The 27411-nt window shown below is 56.2% G+C and overlaps 3 protein-coding genes across 11 annotated transcripts in view; 2 read left to right on the top strand and 1 right to left on the bottom strand.

The window, feature by feature from the left end:
* The window catches only part of Tmem94 (transmembrane protein 94), a 37241-nt gene extending 33815 nt beyond the window's left edge, over positions 1-3426 (top strand). For 6 of the 7 annotated variants that reach the window (XM_052759818.1, XM_052759817.1, XM_052759815.1 and 3 more), the window contains 7 exons: positions 161-246; positions 501-582; positions 891-1039; positions 1126-1220; positions 1333-1426; positions 1581-1751; positions 2322-3426. In XM_052759818.1, the coding sequence (XP_052615778.1) occupies positions 161-246; positions 501-582; positions 891-1039; positions 1126-1220; positions 1333-1426; positions 1581-1751; positions 2322-2394 (750 nt within the window). In that variant the 3' untranslated portion in view covers positions 2395-3426. The remainder of the gene's footprint in view (positions 1-160; positions 247-500; positions 583-890; positions 1040-1125; positions 1221-1332; positions 1427-1580; positions 1752-2321) is intronic. The other variant, XM_052759814.1, reaches the window with a different exon arrangement.
* Positions 3239-17294, bottom strand: Caskin2 (CASK interacting protein 2). Of its 3 annotated transcripts, XM_052759820.1 has the most exons (20): positions 17161-17294; positions 15493-15986; positions 10955-11006; positions 10384-10481; positions 9872-10017; positions 9679-9774; positions 9443-9573; positions 8964-9072; positions 8534-8642; positions 8310-8404; positions 7636-7897; positions 7412-7533; positions 7266-7326; positions 7064-7152; positions 6813-6923; positions 6637-6738; positions 6381-6519; positions 4770-6239; positions 4462-4684; positions 3239-4158 (listed from the first exon to the last, which is right to left on the bottom strand). In XM_052759820.1, exons 2-20 carry the CDS (start codon positions 15584-15586, stop codon positions 4068-4070), a joined length of 3600 nt encoding a protein of 1199 aa, XP_052615780.1. In that variant the 5' UTR covers positions 15587-15986; positions 17161-17294; the 3' UTR covers positions 3239-4067. The 3 variants fall into 3 exon arrangements, with proteins under 3 accessions (XP_052615780.1, XP_052615782.1, XP_052615781.1); XM_052759822.1 differs by lacking the exons at positions 15493-15986; positions 17161-17294 and adding an exon at positions 14741-15471; XM_052759821.1 differs by lacking the exons at positions 15493-15986; positions 17161-17294 and adding an exon at positions 11113-14705.
* Positions 17295-17931: 637 nt separating this feature from the next.
* Tsen54 (tRNA splicing endonuclease subunit 54) lies at positions 17932-27253 on the top strand. Its single transcript, XM_052759823.1, has 11 exons — positions 17932-18480; positions 18578-18742; positions 18865-18928; positions 19015-19098; positions 19395-19493; positions 22309-22361; positions 24388-24486; positions 24673-25298; positions 25912-25972; positions 26256-26372; positions 26791-27253. Exons 1-11 carry the CDS (start codon positions 18413-18415, stop codon positions 26939-26941), a joined length of 1587 nt encoding a protein of 528 aa, XP_052615783.1. The 5' UTR covers positions 17932-18412; the 3' UTR covers positions 26942-27253.
* Positions 27254-27411: the final 158 nt, after the last annotated feature.

Genomic DNA, 27411 nt, shown 5'->3' with positions numbered 1-27411 from the left:
AGCCACATGCCTCTGTGTACCCCTCAGCTTTGGAGATGACCCCACTGGTAGAAGTGTTCTCTCTTCCCTGCTCCTCTCAGTCAAGATGTTGAGTCTGTTGGGCAAGGGCAAGGTAGCCTCGGGGTCTACAAATTTGGTGACGTTGTCTTTCCTGGTTTAGTTCCTTTCTTGTCTGGTCCAGCTTCCACCACTCCTGAGTACCACAGACATCTTATGGCTGTCCTGCTTCTGTTACCCTCTGCTCAGGTGAGAGGTCTTGAAGCCCCTCTGTGCTCAGCCAGTGGGGCTGGGGTGCCAGTGGGCATCCCAAGGGACCCAGAGTTTCCTAGCAAGATGACTCAGGGATCACTTCTGGTGCAAGGCGGCACTGAGGCACGGCCCCTTTGTCTTATCCCACCTCACTACTGGAGTGGACCTCCTCCCAAGATCCCCTGTGGGTGCTCCCTCTGAGAGTTGGGAGACAGCGGTAATCACTGTCCCTTTACCCACATTGATTTCAGCATCTCTCTATTGGGGAAACCACCACATAGCTCCATCATGTCTATGGCAACAGGCAAAAATCTTCAATCCATTCCTAAGAAGGTAAGTAAAGCAGACCCAGGTTACCAGGGCTTCCCAGAGGGTCTGAGGGTTGGGGCTGGTAGGCCTAACCTCGAAGGCTTGGCAGAGGTCAGGGACCCGGAGAGCTGATACTTGGCTAGTGGAGGTGGTGGTCAAAACTGAGAAAGAGCCTTGCTGGGAATGTGCTTTCCCGTCCATATTCCCTGAGGCGTGACCGTTTGCAGAGAGCTTGCAAAAACATGAAGAAGCTGAGCAGGTGCCAGGTCTGCCTGTGGCCCGCCTGCGGGGTCTGTCCAGCACAGGACTGACTGTCCTCCTTCATGCCACAGACCCAGCACTACTTCTTGCTCTGCTTCCTGCTCAAGTTCAGCCTTACCATCAGCTCGTGCCTCATCTGCTTTGGCTTCACACTGCAGAGCTTCTGTGACAGTGCCCGGGCCCGCAACCTCACCAACTGCTCCTCAGTCATGCTTTGCAGGTGGGTCCTGGGGCGTCTCGTCTCACCACCCCAGGCCATTCTCCTGCGGGCCCTCAGGAGGCTGAGCCTCTGTCTCCCTTTGGCAGCAATGATGACAGAGCTCCGGCCTGGTTTGGGGATTTTGCCAATGGGTTGCTGTCAGCTCAGAAGCTCACAGCTGCCCTGATTGTTCTGCACACAGGTAAGGACTCTGTCTCACTGGGGCTGCTGACTGCTAACGGGGAAGCCCCAAGGTGGGAGGCAAGACTTTGGGTCAGTGGAAGCCTTGACACCCCACTGGTCAATCTTTCTAGTCTTTATCTCCATCACCCATGTACATCGCACCAAGCCTCTGTGGAGAAAGAGCCCCTTGACAAACCTCTGGTGGGCAGTGACGGTGCCCGTAGTGTGAGTAGTGTTTGATGGAGGGGCTGCGGGACAGGGCTGGGACCACAGGTGGAGGAGGACAGGGGTCTGGCTGCCCTTGAACTAACTGTACCGAGAAAGCAGGGGAGAAAGCAAGATGACTCGGTTCACACAGTACTGTTCTTTCCTTCCACAGGCTCCTAGGCCAGGTGGTCCAGACAGCTGTGGACCTGCAGCTGTGGACACACAGGGACACACGTGTCCACTTTGGCCTAGAGGATGTACCCCTGCTGACATGGCTCCTGGGCTGTCTGTCCCTGGTCCTTGTGGTAGTCACCAATGAGGTTGTGAAACTGCATGAGATTCGGTGAGCTGGCAGCACTCGGCTGGGCTCTGACGTCCTGCTCAGTCCTCTGGTCTGAAGGGTTATGCCAACCTTTTTGTTTTCCTGTGCTAGAGAGGGAGCCAGCTCCTCTGGTGCACTCTGTCCTGACTGTAGCTCTAGAGAGGGAGCCGGCTCCTCTGGTGCACTCTGTCCTGACTGTAGCTCTAGAGAGGGAGCCGGCTCCTCTGGTGCACTCTGTCCTGACTGTAGCTCTAGAGAGGGAGCCGGCTCCTCTGGTGCACTCTGTCCTGATTGTAGCTCTAGAGAGGGAGCCGGCTCCTCTGGTGCACTCTGTCCTGACTGTAGCTCTAGAGAGGGAGCCGGCTCCTCTGGTGCACTCTGTCCTGACTGTAGCTCTAGAGAGGGAGCCGGCTCCTCTGGTGCACTCTGTCCTGACTGTAGCTCTAGCTCTTTTGACTTTTTGAGACAGGCTCTCACTAAGTAGACCGATCTTGACCTTGTAATCCTCCTGCCTCAGCCCCCAAGAAGCTAGAATTACAGGCCTGAATCACCAGGCTGAGTTGTCAACTGTATTTTAATCTGTTTCACCAGGGTCCGTGTCCGCTACCAGAAGCGACAGAAGCTGCAGTTTGAAACTAAGCTGGGCATGAACTCTCCCTTCTGAGCCATTGGCCATGGTGGCCATCGTTGCCCTGGTTCCTGGGGCTAGAGCCAGACCGACCCCTGAGTCTGGGGAGTTGGCATCATGAATGTTTCAGGGTTTGTCTTTGTGCCTCATGGCACTGGAGGCACAGCTCTGGTCACTGGAGACCCCGCTGTCTTCCTGACTCTGGGGCTTTTCATGAAGGAGCCGAGGGGTTGGAGCCGTGGTTTACAGGACTGCCCTGGCTCTCCCCTGGCTTTGCCGGTGCACTCTTGAATGTATGACCTCAGGCCCTTGGTAAAGGGACCCTTAGCCCCCTCCCGTGTGTTACCTCTCTTGGGGTCCCCTTACCGGACACCTTCCTCTCTTGCATCTATGGCAGCCTCAGTTTTTGTTGAAGCAGTGACTGCTGCTGTGCAAGATGCTGTGTCCTCCCTGCCACCCATGTCCCTCTCCTGGGGCAAGAGCCCGGCTGTGGTCCTGAGGTCCTCCCCTTCCTCTGGGCTGCAAGATGGAAAGGGTCCACCTCACCCTGGAGCCCCTGCGTCAGCTGGCCATAAGTCATCCGTGGAGGACCCAGCCCAGGCTCTGTCCTTGTCCTGGGAGACTTTTTTACTTCTTTTTTTTCTTTTCTTTTTCTTTCTTTCTTTTTTTTTTTTTTTTTTTACTGGAAATGAGCCTTTTGGGAGTGAATGTCAACTGGTTTATATTAAAATTGTAAATTGCTTAAGAAAAACCTGTGGTGGATTCATGGATCCCAAGGCTGCAGCCATCATCCCTCCACACTGATGAGTGCCCCAAGGTCTGGGTGAAGGGAGAGTCCCGGATTTGGAGGTCTGATGAACAGATCCAAAACACAGCCCAATCACGTGGAATGACACTTTCATTGGTGTTAGTTGGGGAAGAGGTTAATAGTTACAGATCCTGGGCCTGGACCAACTGGGTCCTCCGGCGGGAGGTGGGTATAGGTTCTTCTGTGGTGTGAAGGCCTTCCCCCCCACCCTGCATTCTCTCAGGCAGTTAATAGATAGAATAAATTCCATTTAAAATATATGCATTTCTCTCTGCTTGAAAAATATTATGTACAGTTGTGAAAGTTTGGGCATTGGGGATCTGTTAACCTCACTGCCTCTGACCCTGGCCAGCACTGCCTCCCCGGGTGGGATGGCCAGACGGGCAGGAGGTGACAGGGCCACTGGGCACTGGCAGAAAGGCATGCCCCTGCTGTGTATTTACATCACCTATGTACACTTGCACGGAGGGACACAGCCTCCCAGAGCCCCGGAGCAGCGCAGTGGGTGGCCAGAAGAGTTCCCTAAGCAGAGGCTTTAGACATGGGCGGGGCGGCGCAGGCATCCGAAAGCCCTGCGGCTACCTCCTCTAAGAATGCTCTCACCAGGGTCCCTGTTCAGGGGCCAAAGCTGAGCAGTCAGCTGTACACAGGAGGGGCCTTGCTCCCTTACAGCTGAGGCCCTCAGTCAGGCTCTGACAAGTCCTTTCAGCCCCCTTTGGGCCTGACAGCCACTGCTGGAAGCCGCAGGGGGGGGCCTCTGCTGCGGAAGGGCACTCCAGCTCAACCAACCCTCTGCCTGTTCCTTGGGTGCCAGGGTCTTCTTCCATGATGGGCCACAGGCGGTGAACACTGGCAGGCCACTGTGGGTACCATGGGAGGGAGGGTCACAAGCCGTTCTTGCTCAATCCAGCATGGCATCCAGCTGGTCAGCCAGGGCGTCAAACATGGTGCTAATGTCGTCCAGAATGTGCTTGGTAGAGGTCGCTGTGGGGCTACATCAAGGGAAAGCCTTAACGAGATGCGTCTGCTGCCACACACTTGGACCTCACCTCTTACTGTTTATAACCTCCCAGGAGCAGGAGTTACCATCCTTCCCTTACAGAGGAGCTCAGAGGCTCAAGGACAGAGGCTCTGCCTAAATGAATGTGTCTTAAGCGACAGTCACCAGGAGCCTGTAGGCCACTCTGACATCCCACTAGAGGCCTCCCTAGCCCAGACTCGGCCTGCAGCGTCCCCTCCCAATGCTGCCAAGCCCAGCCTTCTCTCCCCCGCTCCGCACCCAGCACCCTGCTCACCCCTCTCGCTCCTCAGTGCCAATGCTCTTCTCGGCTGCCCTGAGTGCAGCTGCCAAGGATGAGCTGGTTTGCTCCAGTCTCTGCTGGGCCCGGCCGGGACACACAGGCCCAGTACTCTCAGGCCTCGGAGGAGGTACGGGGCGGGGTCCAAGCCGGGGAGCCAGCTTTGGGCCAGAAAATGCCAGCTGAGTGCAGGCCACAGACACAGGCTTGGGAGTTGTTCCTGTCGAGACAAAAGGTTGCCGTGTGACTTGGCTAGATGTGACCCTGCACACGGCAGCCCTCCCGGCACCGGCCTCACTTCTTACCTGCTCCAGGCACTTTGAGGAGGGCAGCAGGGGCAGCTGGAGGCTCTGTCTCCACAGTCAGCCGACTGCCTGTTGCCAGAGCTGGCCCAGCAGAGGTCCCGTGGTGGCTGGGGGGCTGAGACAGGGGGCTGAGAGAAGGAGCTGGAGTTCCTTGAGACGGAAGGCTGCTAGACTCAGACCGTGCAGGGTTCGAGGAAGTTGAGGGAGGTTCACAGGGGGCCTGGGAGGACAGGGGTGCAGGGGGGCTAGGGGTGTCACCACCCGCTACCCCAAAGGCCAACAGTGCAGTCTGGAGCGGCTCTCTCTCTTTACATTTGGGCCTCCGTTTGACAGTGTCTGATTCTGTGAGGTTGAAGTCAAGGCCGGGGAGCACAGGTGTCTCCCGGGCCGGGGGACCAGCCGGCTTCGGCCGCTGCTTGATAGTCAGGTTCCCTTCCTCCGCGAACGGCAGCCCTTCTCCTGAGCTGCCCCGAGATGGGGATGTCCCCTCAGGCCCAGGCTCCTCTTCTTCTGTGTCCGACACAGGGCCAGCCGGGGCAGCGGGACCGGGGGGCTCTGAGGGGCCCGTTGGCTCGCTCAGTGTTCTCCTCCGGGGACCCGTGGCCCCTTCCTTGGGTCCTGGGCTTCCCTCTAGTGAAGGCGGCTCGGTGGAGCCAGAGACCGAACTGAGGCGCTTGGGGGGTGGGGGTGGCGGACCTTTACGACGGGCGCGGAGGGCAAAGGACTGGCTTCGGGGGGTCCCTCGAGTTGGGGTCAGGCTAGGGCTAGTCCGGGCAAGGGTGCTGCGTCCCGGTCTCCGAGTAAGGGTGGCATAACTGCCCAGGGCCCTGCCCGCTGGCCCTTCAGCCTCCCCCTCGGCCTCCCCCTCAGCAGGGCCAGGGCGGCTCAGGCTGTGGGACCGGCGTTTGGGCCGAGGCGGGTCTGGAGGAGCGGCAGGAGAGCCAGCCAAATAGGAGAAGGCCCGGGGAGCACCAGGAGGGGGCCCTGGGGCTGGGCTAGAGGGTGAACTCTGTGGACACATAAAGACATAAGGGGCAGGTCCTTGGCCAGGGAGTGGAGGACAAAGCCTAGAGGGACGCTCTGTACCCTCTGGAAGGTTCCTCTCCTGTGGGGCACTGGGGTCACCCAGACTGGGCTGAGAGGCAGGCTGTTCCTGTGAGTGACCAGATCCCCGTGAGCGTGCACCAATGCTTTCCTGGCTGGGAGAACGGGCAGGGGGCAGGGGGAGTGGTTCCGGGCCACCCCCTGCCATAGCTGCCTGTAGCTCTGGGCTCAGCTCACTGCCCTGAAAGGTGAGGAGGCGAGGGCCAGCCAGCGCTGGACCTTCCCCATTCTCCAGGCCTTCAATGGCCATCAGCTCTGGCCCCCTGCTCAGCCGGCGTCCACCTTCACCGAGGGCCTCCCCATGCAGCAAGCCCCTTCGAAGTTCTGCCAGCCGCCTCACACCTAGCATGAGCTTCTTCTGATGCCCTGGGCAGGGGTAGACAGATGCAGGTGGGTTAGCTGGGTCTAGGCTTGCCCCGTTTGCCCTGGATAGACCCCTTTCTCCCAAGTTCTCTCAGAGATGCTGGAGATGGTTGGGGTCAGGGGCCACCTCCAAGTGGTCCTTACCCAGCTTGTTCACGCCTATCTCCTGCAGTTCCTCCCAGGTGAGATCAGCCACCAGCCCCATGGAGTCGTAGCCACTGCTCACCAGCTGCTTGTGGTACTGTGGCAGCCCCAGTGCACACAGCCACTCCAGAAGGTCCACCTGGAAGAATGCCACCATCAAAACCTGGCTCTCCCCAAGCTAGAAAGAACGCTTCCCCACTCCCAAGGCCATAGCCCTGGGTAAGAGCCAAGGGCCCCACCCTGTCCACCTGCTCACCGGGATATAGTTGGGCAGCCACTCAGCAATGCTGAGCTGGGCAATCTCTGAGGCGATCTTTTTCCGGTGTCCAGGTTTAGTGACCCCAATGGCCGTCAGATCCTGTCACACAAATCACGGACATCAGGGCCCTCCACTGCCTGCTGCGCCCTCCCTCCACCTGCTAAAGTACTTACCTCAGGTGTCATTCGACTGATGGTTGGCACATCATAGCCAGCCTGCAGGAAGTGGGCAGTGTAGCCTTCCAGCTGGAATTCGCTTAACCAGTTATGAATGGCCTGTGCATCCTGGGGCATGGAGTGAGGTGGGATGGAGACGTCAGCTGAGAAAGGGACTAGCCCATTGGCCTATACCTTCCCCAGGGCCAGGTCTAAAGTCCTCTACTCTCTGCCAAGGCCTGAAGCATATTTCTCAGTAGAAACCTCACCTTCCCTTCCAGCAGCTGCTCTGGCCTCACATCCTGGGTGAAGATCTCCCCAGAGCGATAACTGGCCAGGGGGCGGTGGCTCGGGTTGTCTTCAAGGAGATAAATGGCATCAGAAGTGGTTGGAAGAGGGATGGGCAGGGGCATGGCTTTACCTCCCCGCCTGTACTTCCCAGCCAATACCAGTCCCATTTACCCTTCTTACCTGCCAGGGGTGGGGCATGCAGGCCTGACAGTACCTGGTCCTCACTGGCAGAGGGCAGTGGCTGGAGACAGAAGAAGAGTCTACTCAGGACATGGAAAACAGGCAATGGACAGGCCCTGACCAGGCCCAGGTACCCTCCCTCCTACCTGAGCGTTTTCAATAAGGAGGCCAGTGCCGTGGCCATTGGTGCCTTCGGAACTCTGCCCACTGCCAGCGCTGCGGATGCTGCCCACACTGCCCTCGCTGCCCACGCTATTCCTGTCACCTGCTGTAGGGGGCAGAAGCGTAAAGGTCAGAGTTGGCACCGCTAACAGCTGGCTGGCAACTTGCCAGCGCCCAGTGGCCTGCACTGCCTTCTGGGAGGATGTACCTGGACTGTCTGGGCTGAGGCCCACCCGAGGGAGCTGGCCATAGGTGAGGGGTTGCAGGGGATCATCGGCAGAGGGCTGCGATATCCGGGAGAAGCCTGGCCGCAGCAGGGTAGGTGCCGAGGGGAGACGGGTCACAGGTATGCCCACCCGCTTGCTGACCACCTCGACGATGCCCGGAGGGAAGTAGCCTACACGGTCTGTGCCCCGTTGGCTCTCATGGATGTGGCCCTTCCAACGGCCATCAGGATGCTGTTCAAGCACCTGTTGTGACAGTGTGGATGGAAAGGACAGTCACTATACCAAGCAAGTGGCAGTGGCCGTCTCTATAGTAATAGTCCAGCAGGCCTGGTCCACCTCTTCCCCGCACAGAGCTGACCTGCTTAGTTACCAATGCTAGCCCAATCTCCTTGTACCACAGGGTATACAAGCAATCCTATTCTATTCCTAGTTCACTGCTTGCTCGATATGTGACCTGGGTAAATCCATTTGAGTTCTCTAAGCTTCAACTTTGTCATCTCTTAAAAAGAAAATGAAAATGGTACCTCTGTTCCCTCGATTTAGAAGGGATTATATGAAAGAGTGCATAGAGACTTAACTTGGCCTTGTACCACAGCAGGTGCCCAAGTAAGTCACAGCAATTGCTTGTCTTACAAAGGATGTATGGGCCCCTCACCGTAATGACATCTCCTGCCCGGACATTGAGAGCGGTGGGGTCATGAAGGTTCCAGAAATCCTTAAGTGCTCTAACTTTCAAGATCCCTGAAGCCTCTAAGAGAAGGGGTAGGGCAGATGTCGGTTACGGAGCCTCGACTCCCCAGCTGACTCTCCCACCACACCCTGGTACCGACTGTGAAGGCTCCCACCAGCCCCTGGCTAGGTGTTTTCCCTCACACTCACCCCGAAGTAGCTGCTTGATCTCCCGGCTGGCCTGGGAGGTGGTGAACTGGTTCACTATGTCCAGCGCCGTCTGGTTATATGTGTTCCGGATATTCACGTCCACACCGCCCTGGGGTTCACAGGATCACAAGAATATATCCCAAGCACTTCGATCGACATTTCTCCTCTAGTCCTCCCAACTACCCAGGAGGTGGGCGCTGCTGTCACTTTCAGGTCTTAGAGGTGAGAAGCATGAAGTTTCAGACATCAGGTTAAGAATGAGCTAGTAAGAGACAGCCTTGGTGTCTAAGCCAGTCGGGGCTGCTCTCCAGCCACGAGGAGTTCGCATCATTCAGAGGAAGTGAGACCTTTTCCCCGAACCCCACAAAACACTATGGCCTTCCCAGCTGCTCTCAACACATAATGGTAGGGTCTTTGTGCCCATACCCACCTCTAGGAGCAGCCGTACCACCTCGGTTTTGCCGTATAATGCAGCCTCGTGGAGTGCGGTACCCGTCTTGGTCTGGCGGTTGATCTCAATACCAGCTTTCAAGAGCTGCCTGTGGTGGGCAGGAGTTGTGAGGTGGCTGGCAGGGGAAGAAGCTGATTGCCAGGGGTGTGGGGACTGTGGCACTGACACCAAGAGTGGAAACAGCAGCGGAGGGCTGGAGAGATGACTCAGTGGTTAAGGGTGTGCTGCTCTCAGAGCGGGCCAGTTCAATTCCCAGCACTCACACTGGGTAGCTCATAACCACCTGAAACTCCGGCTCTATGGTCTCGTGCAGGTAACTGCACTCACATGCACATACCCCCACACAGAACACATGCATACGCATAATTTAAAAAAGAAAAAGCGCTAGGTAAGCATTGACTAGAAACTAATGGTCCCACAGGAAGAGGTTGAGGAAGTGGGTGGGTCCCTTGGGGTACCTGATGACTTCTCTGTGGCCATTCTTGGCAGCCAAGTGCAGGGGTGTGGTGTAGTTGGGGTCACACGGGTCCTTTGCCTCTCCCTCCAGCAGGGCCACACATAAGTGGCTGTTCAAAAGCAGCTGGGCCACCTATAGGGTGCAGCACCCAGTTAGAGCCTCCTCCTAAGACTAAACAGAATCCGACACCCAGCACCCAGTACCAAGTACCCAGCACCCTAGGGCTGCAGGCCTCACCTTGAGCCGCCCAAATTCACAGGCTAGGTCTAGGGGTGTCTTCTTCAGCTTGTTGACGAGGCATGGGTTAGACTGGTGCTGGAGAAGCATTTCTGACTGGGATGGGGGAAGCCAGGTAAGGGAGGCTGGCCTGCTGGATGCGGGCCCCTGCCTGGCTCCGTGCCCCCACATCCCCTCAGGCTGGCTCACTTACCACCTCATAATGCCCATACTGCGCAGCCAGATGCAGAGGGATCTGGCCGTCCAGCGAGGCAGCATTGACAGCCGCTGAAGCCCGCAGCAGCAGTCTCACGGGCTCCAGGCGGCCCTGCCAAGCTGCATAGTGGAGGGGACGCATGCCTAGCAGGAGGAAAAAGGGATTCTAAGAGGGATCAAGGGAGCCCAGATAGGGGACGGAGCCGCCCTGGCTGACAGGGAAGAGCTCCGTACAGCAACGCTAGCTTCCCCCCGGGGTTTGGTCCAGAAAGGGTCGTATACGGATGGAGCTGAAGTCAGAGTTCTCACTGTGCCCACCACAGATGATCGACACCATCAGGGCAGGACTATAAGCTCCCTTAGCTTCCTCATCTAAATGGGAAACCTGAATTACATACTCTTTCCAGAAGGAAGCAGCCTCTTAGTGTGTCCTAAGAGGAGCAAGCTCTGGTTACAGGGCTGCGGTGGAGACCCTCCTTTTCCCACACGGTGGATACATTGGACCCTCACCATTGCTGTCTTTGATGTCAACAGTGGCTTGAGCCTCCAGCAATAAGGCTATGAGCTCCAGGCTGCCCCCCAAGGCAGCATGGTGGAGAGCAGAGAATCTGGCGTGGGGGACACAAAATAGGGGGTGTCAGTGAATAGTCTTCCACCCCAAGCTCATTCTGGGGGCCGGCAGTGATGGGTTACTTGCCCCCCTGTGCCTGCCAGGCCTGCCGTGGGAGCGCACAGCAGCCGGGCCACAGCATGAAAGGGCTCAGTGTCTTGGTTGAGAGGCCCATTTGTCTAGCATCCCCCACCCAGCCTGCCCAGAGGAGGGGGCCGTGGGAGCAGAAGCCTGAGGGCTCCTACCCTCCAGGGAGAGAAGGGGCCCAGGAAGAATCTGACCCAAGGGGGGGCCCTCCTCTTGCTCAGGGCCAACTCCACAGGCAGGTGGGTGGGCAGGACCCCCTCCCTCTGGCCTTACACAGGCAGGACCCAGAGCTCTCAGCAAACATACTTCAAGGACCTAGTCTGAGTGAGGGGACTGTGGGCCTCTCCCCAGAATTCCACTCTTTCCCCAGCAGCACACACTTACCCATCAGCATCCTGGTAATTGATGTTGAGTCTCTTCGTGGAGCCGAGGAGCTCTGGGGGCACAGGGTAGGGGACATCAGGGCACATGGCGCCAACTGCCCTGTCCATACATACCCTCACCCAGAACTCCCATTGCCCACCTCCAAGGACCCAACCGACCTTTTGGTGTACAGAAGAGCACCTGCCCCATGGCCTTTTACAGGTCCTGTCCCTATGGCTCGAGGGCACAGTACAGAAGCCACTGCAGCAGCAGCCTGGTTTCCCTAGAGCCCCTGCCCAGCTCGTTTATAGAGCCAAAAGGGGGCGGGAAGGGGTACTGGCATGGCATGCCTTCAATAGGACAGGCCCACGGGGCGCATGGTTGGCATTCCTGCCTGAATGGGTTAGGGAGAGAGTCATATTGTCCTATTGGGCTAAGGGGAACAGGCACAGAAAGAAGGGAGGGAGGCCTTAAGTATTCAAGGGCAGAGAGGATGTTGACAAAGCTGGGCTCCGGGCATCCCTGAGTAGGACCTGGTGGGCAGGGCCATATAGAATATACCGACACCAGTCCGAGTCATGTGCCTGCCAGCCTTGCCCATCTGGGCAGGTCATTTAACCTACACGACTTGGTCTCCACAAAAAATAGGCTGATCATAGAATCTGCCCCCCGAAGCTGTCACGACAGTGTCTGTCCCCTGTGGGCATGCGAATGACGGCAACAATAATGACTGAGCACTCCTTACATGTTGACCATCATAGTGGGGGCACCGTACCCAAACTGGCCTCTGGCATTTCCATGGATCTCTGTCTGCTTGGGGAACACCTGCCAACTTGATACCCACAAGCTTTGACTTGGTGGACCCCCTCAGAGAAGCAGTGGGCACTGCCGCCCTAGGACGGGCTACATGCAGGTGAGGAACCAGTGGCATGCAGACCATGTTGGGGAGTTCCTGGAGGTGTTGGCAAAGGAGAAGCCTTGTCACAGGCAGCCCCTGCGTCCTGCTGGAACCCACCCTGCTGGGAAGGAGTGGGCCGGGCTCGGCCCAGGCTGGGCAAGGTGCCAAGCATGCTGGTCCAGGCCTGCCCCCCAGGCCCCGGTGGGCCCCCAAATACCCCAGCAGCCTGGGAAAGGCAGGGCCTCATTCCATCAGGGAGGGAGGGGGCAGACACACAGAGGTGGAGCCCAAGGACTCTGCACTAAAAAGGTAAATACAGAACCAAGAAGGGGCAGGAGAGAGAATGTGTGGGGGCCGCAGGGAGGAAGCACAGATCTCCCAGCCTTCCTCTCGTCCCCTCTGACCTGACAGTTCTTATAATACAGAACCATTCGGGGCAGGGAAAGAACAGGAGTTGCGGAAGCAGGAAGTGTACGACCCAAAGGCTAGTCTGCCTTTCCTGGGCGGCACGACTTTGGCCACCAAGGGGCCTCGTTAAGCCTCAGTGAAGACAAGGTCCCAAGAGAAGAGAATCAGAGTCCTTCAGGGAGCCTTCCCTTCACTAGCCCGCTGGCTTGGAGAGTCTGGGATGGAGCAGCTGGGTGGCTGGATGTGTCCCCTCTAGGGAGGGGCAGACAATGTGACAGGAGGGACACAGGCAGGAACGGGCAGGGCCAGATAGGTGGCTCTGTTCTTTCCAGAACAATAGCCGGAAAGGTGGCGGAGGAGAGGCTCACAGAAACTGGGCTGGGGACCCTGGCGGGAGGGCGGAGGGTCCTGGTTCCTGGTGGTGGCTCCAGTCACTTCCGCCGCCGCGGCATAACCTTCTTCTCCAGCCTGGCTCTGGGGCTGGAAGGGTCACCCCTGTCTCAGGCCCAAGCAAAGGATGTGAGTTCAGTCAGTCACCCCAGCCCATCCATTTCCTCCAGTCAAGGAAGGAGACCTCAGAAAAAGGAGATGGAGAGGGGCAGAGGGAAGGGGGCAAAGCCGGTGAACGGCGAGGACCCAGGACGGGGAGCGTGTGGGCTGGACATCAGGGGAGGCAGAAGGAAAGAAGCATCGGCTAGAGGCTTCCAGTCAGCACGGCAAGAGGAAAAGGGGAGCCTGGTGACTCCATCAAAGTGGTTTGCTTTGGTACAGGGTCCTTCATCCCTCTCTGAGAACTGCTTTGGAGTCCCAGGCTCGTTAGCATAATTTTAATTTGGGGGACTCTATGCATTTAGAACATCCCCCAGGTGACACATGAACAGAAATCAGTGATCGCTGTGGGAACACAGGAAAGCACACGGGCTTATCTCTCATCTGACCCCAGGGCTATGTGACCTTGGGCAAGTCACTAACCCTGAGTGTCCCTTCCCTTATCTGTGTAATAATGCATAGAGACATACCTCCCTGACAGGAAGCAAGGGGGTTACAATATTTCACAAACGCCAAAGTTTACCCAGGTCACCTGTGACCTCATCTTTGTCACCAGCCTCTCTGGCTTCTCAGAGGACAAAGAAGGGAGGCACGGTGCAGGGACTTAATGGGGAGGCTCGGGCCTGTCACCCCGAGTCTGCACCTGCACGCTGTATAGGTGAGTGAGTTCACACCTTGGACTGAGGGAAGGCACTTCATCCCCTAGAGACTTTACCACTGGACACGGAAGACATTTTTTGAAGCCTGCCTAGTTGTGAGATTCCCGCCACCAGCCAATCCCTCCTACTACCCTCCAATGGGCCTCACTCTCTGAGGCAGCCAGGGCTGTGAGGCCAGCGGCAGTGTGACCAAGGCCCCACCGGGCAGGTGGCCAAAAGCAACAGAGAGGTGAGGGGGGGGGAAGTGGCCCCCACTTAGACCTTCAGGCCTCTCCTGGGGACTTCAGCACCTCCCTCTAGCCTGTGCACCCTCACTCATTCCCCAGGAGGAAAGGACCCAGGGGCACAGCTCCACCTCATGGCTGGGTCTCCACCCTGCTGTGCAGGTGGGTGCACGCCATTAACGTCTTTCCTTTTGGCACCAACACTCCAAGGTGTGGGCGGGGATAATAAGATGTCTCCAAGTAGCCTGGGGATTCCTTCCTGTGTACAAGACCCAGGTGTGTCTTGGGGTTAAAGCCCCATGCTACAGAGGAGACCCTCCCCTCAGGGAACACTTTCTCTAGCCCCCGAGGAGGGGGAAGAAGTCCCGGCTAACTAAAGTCCTGGAGGAGACAAGCCTCATGATCTGGAAGAGCTCAGGGTGCTCGTCCTAAAGTCCAGAGGTCTACTCCAGGGGTGGGTGTGAGAGGCTGTGTCATTACAGAGGGTCCTGAGAGGTGGGGCTTAGTGGCCATCCATGTACCCAGCCCTACTGCCCGGTCAGGGATAGAGTTCTCAGGGTCGTGGAAACCCCTAGAAAATTAGCATCGGCTACACACTCCCAAGGAACACAACAAGCAGGTGAGCTAGGGAGAAAGGAGCTTTAGTAATGGGCAGATGGTGTTGTGAGTCCCCGGGAAACTGCTCTCTTTGGGGGCTGGGAATACGCTGCGGGCGATGATCTAGCACTTGCGCGCCAAGTGTGGGTCCTGGATTCTAAGCCTCACAAAGCCCCCAACCAACCAGCGAACAACACCAGAAACCCAACCGCTTTTTCCAAAGAGGTTTTACAGACGCCCTCATGAAGTTCTGGTATAAATACAGGGAAGCTCTGGTTGTATGGCATGGGGGTGGTGGCAGTCATGACACTCTCCGTAGTCTTTCCCACCCTATAACCAAGCCCCATAGAGCCAAAGAACACATCAGAAAAGCCAGCTACCAACAGGCAACCTCCAGGGCCAGAAGTTTGGTCCCAGAACTTAGAACGGAGCCTGGCACACAGTAAAAAATAAAAACATAAACCAAACGTACTTCAGTACGGTCACTTAGCAGGCCAGGATTCCACGGCTCGGAGATGTTAAGTGACTTGTTTGGAGACACAGAGCAAGAAGGGACCCACTTTCCTCTCTGGCTCTCTTACACAGAAGCCCTTCTTGTTTACAACAGGACAGTCCTTCTTCCTCAAGCCTGCAAACCGAAGTGACCCTCCCCTGCCCCCTCCTCCTCTGAGCTTCTCTCTGCCGCCTCAGTACTCAGAGAACAGCCTCAGTCAGATGGTCAGCCCACCAAGGACTCAGAGAACGCCTCAGTTCAACAGTCACCCCATCTCAGTACTTAGAGAACGCCTCAGTTAGATGGTCACCCCACCAAGGACTCAGAGAACGCCTCAGTTAGATGGTCACCCCACCAAGGACTCAGAGAATGCCTCAGTTAGACAGTCACCCCACCTCAGTACTCAGAGAACGCCTCAGTTAGATGGTCACCCCACCAAGGACTCAGAGAACGCCTCAGTTAGATGGTCACCCCACCAAGGACTCAGAGAACGCCTCAGTTAGACGGTCACCCCACGTCAGTACTCAGAGAATGCCTCAGTTAGATGGTCACCCCACGTCAGTACTCAGAGAATGCCTCAGTTAGACAGTCACCCCACCTCAGTACTCAGAGAACGCCTCAGTTAGACAGTCACCCCACGTCAGTACTCAGAGAATGCCTCAGTTAGACGGTCACCCCACCAAGGACTCAGAGAACGCCTCAGTTAGATGGTCACCCCACCAAGGACTCACTGGTTTTCGCGGCTTTCACTTTAGCCACCAGTTTCTGCACACAGGTCACATCTCCATTCTTGACGGCAAGGATCAGGTCCTGTTCACGACCCATTCTGATTACTGCGCCAGGCTCTGGGCTTCAGAGTCCAGGAAGAGGCAAGACTCGGGTCCAACCAAGTGTCAGTTCGCCATGCCTCAATGCTTTGGAGGACTCCTGGTCCTGGGGAAACAAATCTGGTGTCCCAGGCAATGGGCTCCTTGTCAGGCAGAGGTATAGTCCCTCAAGGTGCTCTGGGAACTGCCACCACAGACAGGAAAGCCAGTCTCTAGGGGGTGGAGGCTGTGTGGAAATCTGGACTAAGATCAGCCTGCAGCTTCCGTCGGCCTTGGGATGGGCCGGGACTGGGCCCGCCAATTTTCCTGGGTTAGCTCAGAAGCACCAATGCCCATCCAGAGAGCAGTCAGCATTCCCTTCGGCATGAGGCAGCAGCCGTGGACAAGTCCTGGGGGGTCTGGAAAAGGTACAGGTCCTCCTCTGAAAAGCTGGGTCACAGCCAGGAAACAGGACACAGAAGATGACCAAGACAGGACTCTAGAGAGCCCCAAATCACTTTAGGTGTCCCGGGAGTCACGGAGGGGCTGAGCCACTCAGGGAGGGGAGGAAGCTGCTGTGTTGAGAGAAGCATATACATGCAAAGGGAAGAGGGTGGCATTCCAGGAGGGAGAGGCTGAGTTGCCTGTGCCCCCACGGCACTGGGCAGCACCTCAACCCTGGGCGCGGGGGGGGGGGGGGGGGGGGGGGGGGGGGCTTGGCAGCAGAAGACACTGGGGTAGGCAGGACCAGCTGCCCATTCTCCACAGCCCCAGGCTCTGACACCCACAGACAACAGGCGGAGCCAAAAGGTGAGAGTGGCACAGGCAAATGGGCAGGGGTCACTCCCTGTCCACGGCGTCTGCCCTCAGACTCCTCACCACCGAGGCTCCACTTTAAAGTGAACATCCCAGCTCCACTTAGAGGGTGGGCTGGGGAGCTTCTGCCCCTCGTTTTCCGGGCGAGGTCTACCTGTCGGATAGGGACGTTCCACAGCACCTGTTGCTAAGCCGTCCTTGCGGCTTCTGTAGTGTGAGGCAGCAGCTGGGTAGAGATCCAGGACAGGCAGGGCTTGGACACTGCTAGCCAACTGCCTCCCAAGCCTGAACCTGAAACCCCAGCGCTCGACTTCCCGCACAAAACCTTAAGTCAGTTCCTCGGTGGCGGTGATTTTGTTGCCAGAATCTTGTGGCATGAGACTCAGGCAGGCCTGGGGCCCAGGTGGGGAACCCCTCATTCCTCCCAAGTCCCGAGCCCAAGCCGGAGGGCACTCCTCCACAAAACCCGCGACCGCGCCGGGGGAGGGTGCTCCTGGCAGTGCCTGGGGTCGGCTGGCTCCCCCGCCCCTCGGAATGCCCCTCGAGCGCCGCGCAGCTCCCCGCAGCCCAGCCCAGCCCCGACCGACCCCGGGAACAAAGCGGCAAGAAGGACCCGCAGAGTCAAGAGTCCGAGGGACAGATAGAGGAGAACGAAAAGCGGGGCTCGAGGAAGGCGGAAGGAGCACAGAGATGGAGGCGCCCGCCGATCGGACAAGAAAGTTAGTTTGCGTATGCTCTCAGGGGTTCTGACCCCCAGCCGGGGCCACGCAGCCTCACCTCTCCCGGCCGCCCCGCCGGGGGTCCGGCTGGCCGTGCTCAGTCCCAGGCACTCTGGACGCTGGTTTCCACTGTCCCCCACACCCGCAACCCCTTTCTCCTCCTTTCCAAGGCCGGCTCGGCGCCTCCCGCAGGAAATCCCGCCCCTCCCCCCTCCCTCCCGCCGGATCGGGAGCTGGGGACTGTCCCAGCCGCACAGTCGGATTGTCAATCAGCACCCCGAGTCCCGCCCCAATCCTCACTAGGCCCCGCCCCCGTCAGCCGGTCGGGATCAGAGCCACTGGGATCAGCGCATGCGCGCAGGTGAAGCGGCTTGGGGGTGCCAAGTGGCTGGTGAGAGGGAGGTGAAGTTTCACGCCCCTGTGTCCCGGCTGCGGATCCCGAGAGCGCTGGGTTCTAGTCTAGACCAGAAAATGAGCTGTGAATAAGTAGGGGAGAAAATAGGATGTCCTGGCGGCTGAGCCTGAGGACCCCGCAGGGGCGGGGACCCCTTCCTCCTCGCCCCATCTTTTCCCGGGTTCCCCGCAGCGACCGTCGCCCACGAGCGGAGGCGCTGACCCGCGGCGGCTGGCTGGAGCAATGGTGCCACCTAGTGGTGATCGTGGGAACGACCCGCGGGGTCACGGCGGGGACCCCAGCCTTGAGGAGGTGCTTTTGGAGGCTGGGGTGGCGATTCAGCACCAGGGTGAGCCGGACAGCGCCTCCCACCCCTGGCCTTTGAACCCTGCTTCCGAGCTCCTCTGAAGAGATTTTTTTTTTTTTTTTGGCCCATCCTGAAGCAACTCCGAATGTCTCCGGACCACTCCCGACATTCCCACAGGGACTCCAGTTTGCAGAGCTGGTATTCGAGGACTCACTGCTCTCCCCTCTGCACGCATCTCTTTCCTCTTGTGGCAGAGCACTAGGCGGTTCAGGGCTGCAGAGAGCACGGTCCCACGTGTGATTATTCATACCACATTCCCGGGGGCCGGGTAGTTTTACTGGAGAGAGGGGCCCCCAGAAGCGCTGGAAACACAACAGGTGAGTTTCTGCACATCTGGAGACCTGCAGACCGAACCCGGCCCCGCGGACTGAGGGACACGGGTGCCGACAGGCGTTAGGACGCAGGACAGGTAGGAAGGCAGGCGCGAAGCCCCACGGCGGATTTGCGATCGGTGGAGCGCAGGGCGCGCCCGCGGGCGCTAGGACCGCGCGGAGTTCCAGAGGTGGGCGGGGCTTGGGCGGCGCGCGCGCAGCCGCAGACGGCGGCCCGATGGAGCCCGAGTCGGAGCCCGAGCCCGAACCCGCGTCCGTGGAGGTTCCCGCGGGGCGTGTGCTCAGGTGCTCCCCGGCCCGGGGGTCCGGGGGGAGGCGTAGGGGGTGCGTGGGATCCGGAAGCGAGCCTTGGTGCTGACCGCGTGTCCCCGGCTCTCCTCAGCGCCTCGGAGCTCCGTGCGGCGCGCTCGCGGTCCCAGAAGCTGCCTCAGCGGTCGCATGGCCCCAAGGACTTCCTCCCCGACGGCTCGGAGGCCCAGGCCGAGCGGCTGCGCCTCTGTCGCCAGGAGCTGTGGCAGCTGCTGGCGGAGGAGCGCGTGGAGCGCCTGTGAGAGGGGCCGGGCCGGGGCCGGGGCTGGGGCTGGGGGGCGGGCCGGGGCCGGGGTGGGGGGCGCGGAGGCCGGGGACTGCCCGCGCAGACCCAGACGCCCCCTCCCCACTCCTCGCCAGGGGCAGCTTGGTGGCCGCCGAGTGGAGACCCGAGGAGGGCTTTGTGGAGTTGAAGTCTCCTGCGGTGAGCGCCCCGAGCATCCCGGCGGCTGGGGACCCCCTTCCTCTGCCCCCCACGCGGCCCCGTGACCCTCGCTCTGCTCCCCGCAGGGGAAATTCTGGCAGACCATGGGCTACTCCGAGCAAGGGCGGCAGCGGCTGCACCCCGAAGAGGCCTTGTATCTGCTGGAGTGTGTGAGTGGGGGCCTGGGGCTGCGGACAAGGGGTGCAGACTAAAGGCGTGGGAAGGATGTGTTTTGGTGGACCAGAAAGACTTCAGAAGTACGTTTTCAGTGAACTTACAGGCGGACTTGGAGGACAGGAAAGAGTGCCACACAAGCAGCGGGGACACTAATCCTCTTTCCTAGTGGGTCGTGGTCGTGCAGTGATGCTAGGTGTGTGGGGAGAGGGTCAGAGCCAAGGAGCTGACCCCGTTTGGCTTAGGCTCTGGAGGAAGGATACACACAACTAAGCTCTTGGTCCTCTTCCAGGGCTCTATTCAGCTCTTCTACCAAGACCTGCCACTGTCTATCCAAGAGGCCTACCAGCTGCTGCTGACTGAGGACACCTTGAGTTTCCTACATTATCAGGTATCAGTTGCCTCCCAGGGAGCCTCCCATTTGCGGGGCCAATGCGTAGTGACAAGTACCTTTGTGGATGCAAGCCCAGTGTCATGTGCTACGCTATAGGAGAGTTAAGAGCCTGTGCTGATCATCAGGCTTATACTCTAATGGAGCCAATTGGATAACAAAAATTTGTAAGTAACCAGGCATGGTGGTGCACACCATTAATCCCAGCACTTGGGAGGCAGAAGCCGGAGGATCTCTGTGAGTTCCAGACCAGCCGTGTCTACATAGCAAGCTCCAGGACAGCCAGGACTATAGAGACAGACTCTGTCTCAAAACAAAAAGTAGGTAGTGCTTGTTGTCATGGTTAACCACACAGGTAATACCAGCACTCTAGAAGCTGAGGCAGGAGAATCACAAGTTAAGACAGCTTGGACTGCATAATAAAACCCAGTGTTAGCCGGGCGGTGGTGGCGCACGCCTTTAATCCCAGCACTCGGGAGGCAGAGGCAGGCGGATCTCTGTGAGTTCGAGGCCAGCCTGGTCTCCAAAGCGAGTTCCAGGAAAGGCGCAAAGCTACACAGAGAAACCCTGTCTCGAAAAACCAAAAAAAAAAAAAAAAAAAAAAAAAAAACCCAGTGTTAAGCAGAACACAGCAAGCAACAACAAAAACTTTATAGAGAATTAGTGCTAGGTCGAGAATAGAATTAGGAAAGAAAAAAGATCCATTCTGGAATGTTCTTTCAGGTGAGACAAGGTAGAGGCTGGGATAGCGTGGCAGTGAACGGAAAAAAGTATCTCAGGAATGTTTTGGGAGAACGAATGGATGGTTGTTAGCAGTTGGTTGGATGACCAAGAGCCTTGTGCCAGTAAGACCAGCATGACCAAAACGGTGTCATCCAGCTGGGAAGACTGAGGTAGGCACTTACGTGAAAGAAGGAGACTAGTCAAAAGTGTTCTGTTTCATACAAAATAGTGTTGAGGTACTTCTTGGACATCCAGCAGGATTTCAGGCACAAAGTAGATATCTAACCTAGAATGGAGTGCGAGGTCAAAGCTAGAAGTATAATCATGGATGTTTGTAAGCTTGGATGGTGTGTAAGCCATTGTTTCTGAGGGAGTGTGATGAGCTCACAGATGTGGGAAGGTCAGTGGAAAGACAGGACCCATCCATGACCAGGGAGTGTCTGAAGATGCAGGAGAAAAAAATGGGAAGCGATGTCAAAGAATCTAACACAATCTTTCAATCCTTTCTTTTTTCTCTTTTTGTTTTTTGTTTGTTTGTTTGTTTGTTTTGTTTTGTTTTGTTTTTTTTTTTTTTTTTTTTTTTTTTTTTTTTTTTTTTTTTTTGGTTTTTTCGAGACAGGGTTTCTCTGTGTAGCTTTGCGCCTTTCCTGGATCTCGCGCTGTAGACCAGGCTGGCCTCGAACTCACAGAGATCCGCCTGGCTCTGCCTCCCGAGTGCTGGGATTAAAGGCGTGCGCCACCACCGCCCGGCTGTTTTGTTTTGTTTGAACAGGATCTTACTGTGTAGATTTGGCCAGCCTGGAATTCACTATGTTGACCAGGCTGGCCTCGAACTCAGAGACATCTGCCTGTCTCTGCCTCTCAAGTGCTAAGATTAAAGGGCACTATGCTCCGCACTCATTTTTTAAAGAGAAAACAATCAGTTGTGTTGAATGCTGGGAAGAGATTGAGTGAGATGGTGACACTTCTGGGTTTGTTCCTCTGATACAGAGGCAAGGACACAAGAGTAACATGTGACTACTCACCAGAGACCATCCCATCAAGTCTGGGAAGGGTTGGTTAGGTGGGGTGATGTCTGTCACCGTCTACCACTGTTTTGCCTAGACTTTAGTGTCAGCATATTCTGTGACATAGTTCTTTCCCAGGAGGCCCGTCACTGTATAGTTTCTTGAGATTTGTATTGTCAATAAATTATTAAATGTTACTTGTGCCCAGAATAAGAGACAGAATTCAAAGAGTGAAACCTCCTTGGAAAATGGTGTTTGCATCTTTATTTTTAGTGCTGCTGGGGATTGAAGCCAGCAGCCTGTGCATGCTAGCAAACACTCTCGCACTGGATTGTAGGACTGAAGCAGCAGCCTGTGCATGCTAGCAAACACTCTCGCACTGGACTGCAGCCCCTGCCCTCTGCTTGTCTTCTGGGATAGGGACTTTTGAAATTGCACGGGCTGGCCTTAAACTCGCTCTGTACCGCAGGCTGGCTCCCTAGTAGTGATCCCCCAATTCAGCCTCCCTAGTAGCTAGGATTACAAGCTTGAACCATTAGGCCTGGTGAGGATAATATTTATAATGGAATGTGGTCCAAGCAGTTCCAAGGTTTGGAACCTGGAGCTATATAGGAGAAAAAGTTTCAGGAGTTATAGGAAATGACTTGTGTTTAGAGAAACTACTAAGTTACTGTAAAGAATGGACATCCAAACCAGGCATGGTGGCACACACCTTTGATCCCAACCCTGAGGAGGCAGAGGCAGGTGGATCTCTGTGAGTTCAAAGCTAGCCTGGTCTATAGAGTGAGTTCCAGGACAGCCAGTGCTCCTCACAGAAACCTTCTGTCTGTCTGTCTGTCTGTCTGTCTGTCTCTCTCTCTCTCTCTCTCTCTCTCTGGAGAAAAAAAAAAAAAGAATGGACATCTAAGCCAGGCATGGTCGTAATTCTAGCACTTATAAGTAGAAGGAAAAATACTACTTTTGAGTAGTTTGGGGCAGCCTGGTCTACCTAGTTCTAGGATAGCTAGGGCTATATAGCAAGAGCCTTTCCAACAAACATGCAAAACAAAAGGAGCATCTAAGACTTCCTTTTCTCTTCTCTTGAGGTCTTCAGCCACCTGAAGAGACTAGGCTACGTGGTCCGTCGGTTCCAGCCAAGGTAAGTCCTTCCTTTGGTTCCCATGCACTGCCGTCCTGGGACCTGGCTGACTAGTCTCCTGTGAAAGTGGGACCTGGGACCTTTGACTTCAGTGTGGCTTCTTGGGTCGGAGCTAGAAGTGTTCAGCAAAGAGGCATGTGGGCATGAATTCCATCACTGCACTTTCCCCTGGGTTGTCAAACCGGAACCCCGCTCAGGCAATGACCAAGTACCTGCAGCTCACGATGAGCATCGAGACATAGAACTTCAGTAGCCAGCGCCTGGCACGTGGGTGTGCGGGCCAGTTTGTGAGGCCCGCGCAGGACTGAGGGACTAGGGAGGGGTCGACAGTCAAGGTAGGTTTCACATTTCTTATGCTGGCCTAGGTCTCCCTCCGTTACCTAGTGGTCCGGCTTTGCTGAGTGTCACAGCCACTTTCAGACTTACAGTAGAGACTGGTATAGCTTCTGCAGTTACAGTCTGTCCCCCAAACTCTAAAACAGTTCCCCAAAGTGGGATCTGTCCTAGGGAAACAGGCCAGCTGTGTGCAGAAGTTCCTCCTGAGAATGTTCTGTCAGTCGGCGGTATTAGTGAGCACCCTCTGATGCCAGGCCCCGAACTCATGGCTGAGGAAGAACAGAACCAAATCTCAGCCTCTACCCACTTCCTGTATAATAAAGAAGAGTTGCAGACGCCATCACTTTGCCAAATCGACACTTGAAAATCAGGGCTCAGCTGTGGAGACCTACCCTCGCAGACTGGTTTCTCTTTGAAAGCAGGGCCATCGTGTAGGACTTGTGTAGTAAAAAGATGTCCTATGATGTAATGACAGGACTCAAGGGTTCACTTCATTATTGTAATTGGTTTAGATTCACTGTCCTGCGTATGAGCCGTGCAGCATTGGGAGCCGTAAAACATTCATAGTGGTGGGGGGGGGGGACTCACTGCAAGTACAAGGACCCAAGTTCAGTCCCTCAGAGCCCAAAGGCCGTGTGTTCATCCTGGTATTCCCAGCGCTGGGGAGGCAGACAGGCAGATCCCTGGGGTTCAGTGGCCAGCCTGGCCTAATCAGTGAGCTGCAAGCCACCAAGATAGACAGCTCCCAAGGAGTAATACCCAAGGCTGTCCTCTTTTATTGGGTGCTCTCTCTCTCTCTGTCACTCTTCCCCCACTCCTCATAAGAATGCTATAGTGATAAGTGATAAGGGTCTGAGCCCACAACATATAACTGAGTGGGGAAGAAAAAAAGATTTTAAAGCAGTGTGTTAGTACAATGTCAGTTTTGTCAGGAAACAAAACAAAAATATACAGAGAAACAGTAAGTAGTATGTATGTATAAGAAATAAAAATGTACCAGATGGCAAGTTCTAGGACCACCAGGGGCTACACAGAGAAACCCTGTCTCAAACAAGCAAACAGACAAACGAAACACCCCAAATAAATAAAAAAGAAAGAAGAATGTTACCTGTGGGAATCCAAGGTTTTTGTTTTTGTCTGGTTTGGTTTTTTAAGACAGGGTTTCTCTGTGTAGCCCTGGCTGTCCTGGAACTTGATATTGTAGACCAGGCTGGTCTCAAACTCAGAGATCCACCTGCCTCTGCCTCCTGAGTGCTGGGACTAAAGACGTGCGCCACCACCACCACTGTCTGGCTCATGGTGTTTATTTCCATCTTTTCCCCCCTGTATTTTCCATTGCCTCTTGTTCTTTTCACCAGCGATTAAGAATTTACTTGTTTTCTGTTGTGCTGGGGGTGGAAGCCAGGGCCTCACACCTCCTAGACAAAGGTTCTGTCTTTGAGCTGTACTCCTAGCCTGATTAATCATGTATTGCCAGCTCTTTAGGAGCATCTGGTATTATTGGTGACACTCCAGGGACATGGGCAAATGGGTGACTAGGCCCTTGTGGCTGTTCCTGGTATTCTTCCTTTGGGTATGGATCTCCCTCTGGCCTCTGACTTGTCCTCTTGACCGCGCCCTCCCAAATCCTGCTGGCAGCACCAGTCTGAGAAGGTGGAGCTGTTGCCTGCCTGCTGTTCTCGCCCCACAGCTCTGTCGTGTCGCCTTACGAGAGGCAGCTTAACTTGGATGGCTATGCCCAGTGCCTGGAGGATGGGACTGGCAAGAGGAAGAGGAGTTCCAGCTGTCGGTAATTCCCCCTGCTGTTGCCACCCCCAGGGAGTGTCATGACCACAGGACTTAAGAAGGGGCCTGGGATGCTCTCCTACAGGCTTGGGGAGCCAGCAGGGGGTCCACCTCCATTCCAGTGGGACAGACATGTCCCTGTGACAGTAACAAGGGGCAAATATGCTGCTTTTCCTCCCATGTCTCTAAGGTCTGTTAATAAGAAGGCTAAGGCTCTGCAGAACTCCCTGCCACCCGTGAGCCTGTCCGCCTCCAGCCCACCTGCCTGTGACCAGAATAGCCAGTACCCAGAGAAGCCCCAGGAGTCAAGCCCCAGGAAGGGCTCAGGACTCCCCTTTCAGTCTCTGGGGTCTCCAGAGCCTTGCCCTGCTCTGGCCAGGGAGGATGTGGGGTGTGGCCAGGAGGATGATAAAATCGAGAATGGAGCCAAGGGGGCTCCTAAACTACGCTGGAACTTTGAGCAGATCTCCTTCCCCAACATGGCTTCAGACAGCCGCCACACCCTCCTGCCTGCCCCAGCCCCAGAGCTGCTCCCGGCCAATGTCATTGGGCGAGGGACAGATGCTGAGTCCTGGTGCCAAAAGCTGAACCAGCGGAAGGAGAAGCTTTCCCGGAGAGACCGGGACCGGCAAGCAGAGGCCCAGCAGTTCCGGGTGGATGTGAATGCAGATCCTGAGGTGCGGGGCTGCTCCGGCTGGCGGGAGTACAAGGAGCTGCTGCAGAGGCGACAGCTGCAGAAGAGCCAGCCCCGCCCTCCACACCTGTGGGGCCAGTCTGTCACTCCCTTGCTCAGCCCTGAGAAAGCAGATTCCCCAGGTAACCAGCCCCTCACCTGCTGTACCCATAGGCCACTGGGAGCAGAAGGATCATAAGACTTTTGAAAAGGGATGTTTTGACCAGGGCTGGCTGAGGCCTAAGGTGTGAGAGGAGATTGTGCCGTGGAGTGTGCCCTGCACAGACTCTTCTGTAGGTGACAGCGGCCCCAGCAGAGCCCATAGGGGAAGGTTTTCTCATGAGTCATTGCCCAGTGACACTTGGGGGGGTGAAAACTATACCCAAGATTGCTGGATGGTGTTGCCAGCAACCAGGTATGGGTCTCTCCCCTTCACAGCCTGTTAGCTGGAACATGGTGGCACCACAGAGGTTTTAGCCAAATAAGAGGAAAGTTCACTATCTGTTCTTGGTTTTAAACACAAGGAACTAAGTATGTGGCCTGAGCTAAGTATAGTAACAGGTTCAGAAATCTGTAAAGGCATCATGGGAACATGGGAGATTGGTAGGTGAGTAGAGCAGGGTTACCAGATAAGTGTGTCCTGAACACTGCTACCGGGTGGAACATAACTAAACACATTCTGGTAAATCTGATGGGCAGGAGTGTGTAGGAAGTTGACGCCCCTTCTCCACGTCTTGTTTTCACTTGCCCTTGTAGCCACGGTCCTTCAACACGTCTCTGTGCTGCAGACAACACACCTTGCTGATGGAGGTTACCGGTGAGTCTCAGCTCTGCTCGCTGTCTCCATGACATTGGCTGCCAGGTGGAGTGACAGCTGGGATTTGATTCCTGGAGTTGGGTGTGAGTCAGAGGATCACCCCAGGGACACCTGCCCGCACACTTAGCTTCCAGTGACAGCTACTGTCCTGTGCCTCTAGGGAGAGGGAGAATGACGAGGTGGTGGGTGTAGCCCCCCGTGAGGCTGCTTGGTAGAACTGGTAGTAGGGAAGGGTCTGGTGGGAGAAGAGAGTCTGTCGTTACGTTTCTCATTTGGTCCGCAGGCTGCTGGAGAAGTCTAGAGGCTTGGAGATCAGCTTCGATGTTTACCAGGCTGACGCTGTGGCCACCTTCCGGAAAAACAGCCCTGGCAAACCCTATGTCCGAATGTGCATTAGTGGGTACGAGATGACTGAGCAGTACCCCTGGCTGCTGCCAGCCCGTCCATCCCTTGGTCCCTGCCAGTCCCTGAGAAGAATCGGGTCCAGAAGGGTTAAGTGCCACCTCTCTATCCTTGGTACTGGCATTTTAGGGTGGCCTCTCTCCTCTTCACTTTAGTCCTGGGCTCACTTAACAGGAGGGAATCGGTTTGAAGGGTTGACTGGGTTAGAGGGGTGAGAACCCATGCCAGCTATCCCTCTGCTCTGGGGCTCTCTTGAAGAGCTCCTCAAAGCCATGGAGTTTGTAGACATCCGAGCCCAGGGCCAGTATTCACGGTCCCTAGCTTTTCTCTTACAGCCTTCCTGCTCTGGAAGCCTCGGGGGCTGGGGGCCATGGGTGGGCTATGACTACGTCTCAGTTTAATCTGTATTCCTACAGATTTGATGAGCCCGTCCCAGACCTCTGCAGCCTCAAGCGGTTGACCTACCAGAGTGGGGATGTTCCCCTGATCTTTGCCCTGGTGGATCATGGTGACATCTCCTTCTATAGCTTCAGAGACTTCACACTGCCTGTGGATCTGGAGCACTGAATGTACAGCTCTGAGGATGGGCTTTTTCTGGGGGACTTGGACTGCTCTCAGGGACCATGTCAGCTGACTCCTGTACAGGACTCACCAGGAACTGTCTGGGCCAATGTGGTCACAGCCCTGGGTGTCTGCTGTTTGTAGGGGAGTGAAGCCTTGCCCCATTCCCTCTTGCCTGGCAGTGACCCCCTTGGATCTCAGGACTTGATTTCAGAGGCCCAGGAGGTAGGGCAGAAGAGAGGACTCTGTGCCTTTAAACAGGGGGGTGCCTGCTTCGTGCCATAAAGCCAAAGCCATTAAAAAAATATTTTCTGCTGCGATTGGATATACTTACTTGACTACCCGGTCCCTTCATTCCTGATTTGTCCACCCTGGGGGAGGAGAGCCCTGGTTGGACCAGAAAGGCTGTGGGAGTGCATGACTGACTTCAAACACCGAGGTTAGGATTGGACCCCGGCCACTCAGAGGGGCCCCCA

The sequence above is a fragment of the Peromyscus californicus genome, unplaced genomic scaffold (genome assembly GCF_007827085.1).
Source record: "Peromyscus californicus insignis strain IS unplaced genomic scaffold, ASM782708v3 Scaffold_3__1_contigs__length_106647218, whole genome shotgun sequence".
NCBI classification, from domain to species: Eukaryota; Metazoa; Chordata; class Mammalia; order Rodentia; family Cricetidae; genus Peromyscus; species Peromyscus californicus.
The sequence above is the reverse complement of the archived record's forward strand: the minus strand, read 5'-3'. Positions and strand labels throughout refer to the sequence as shown.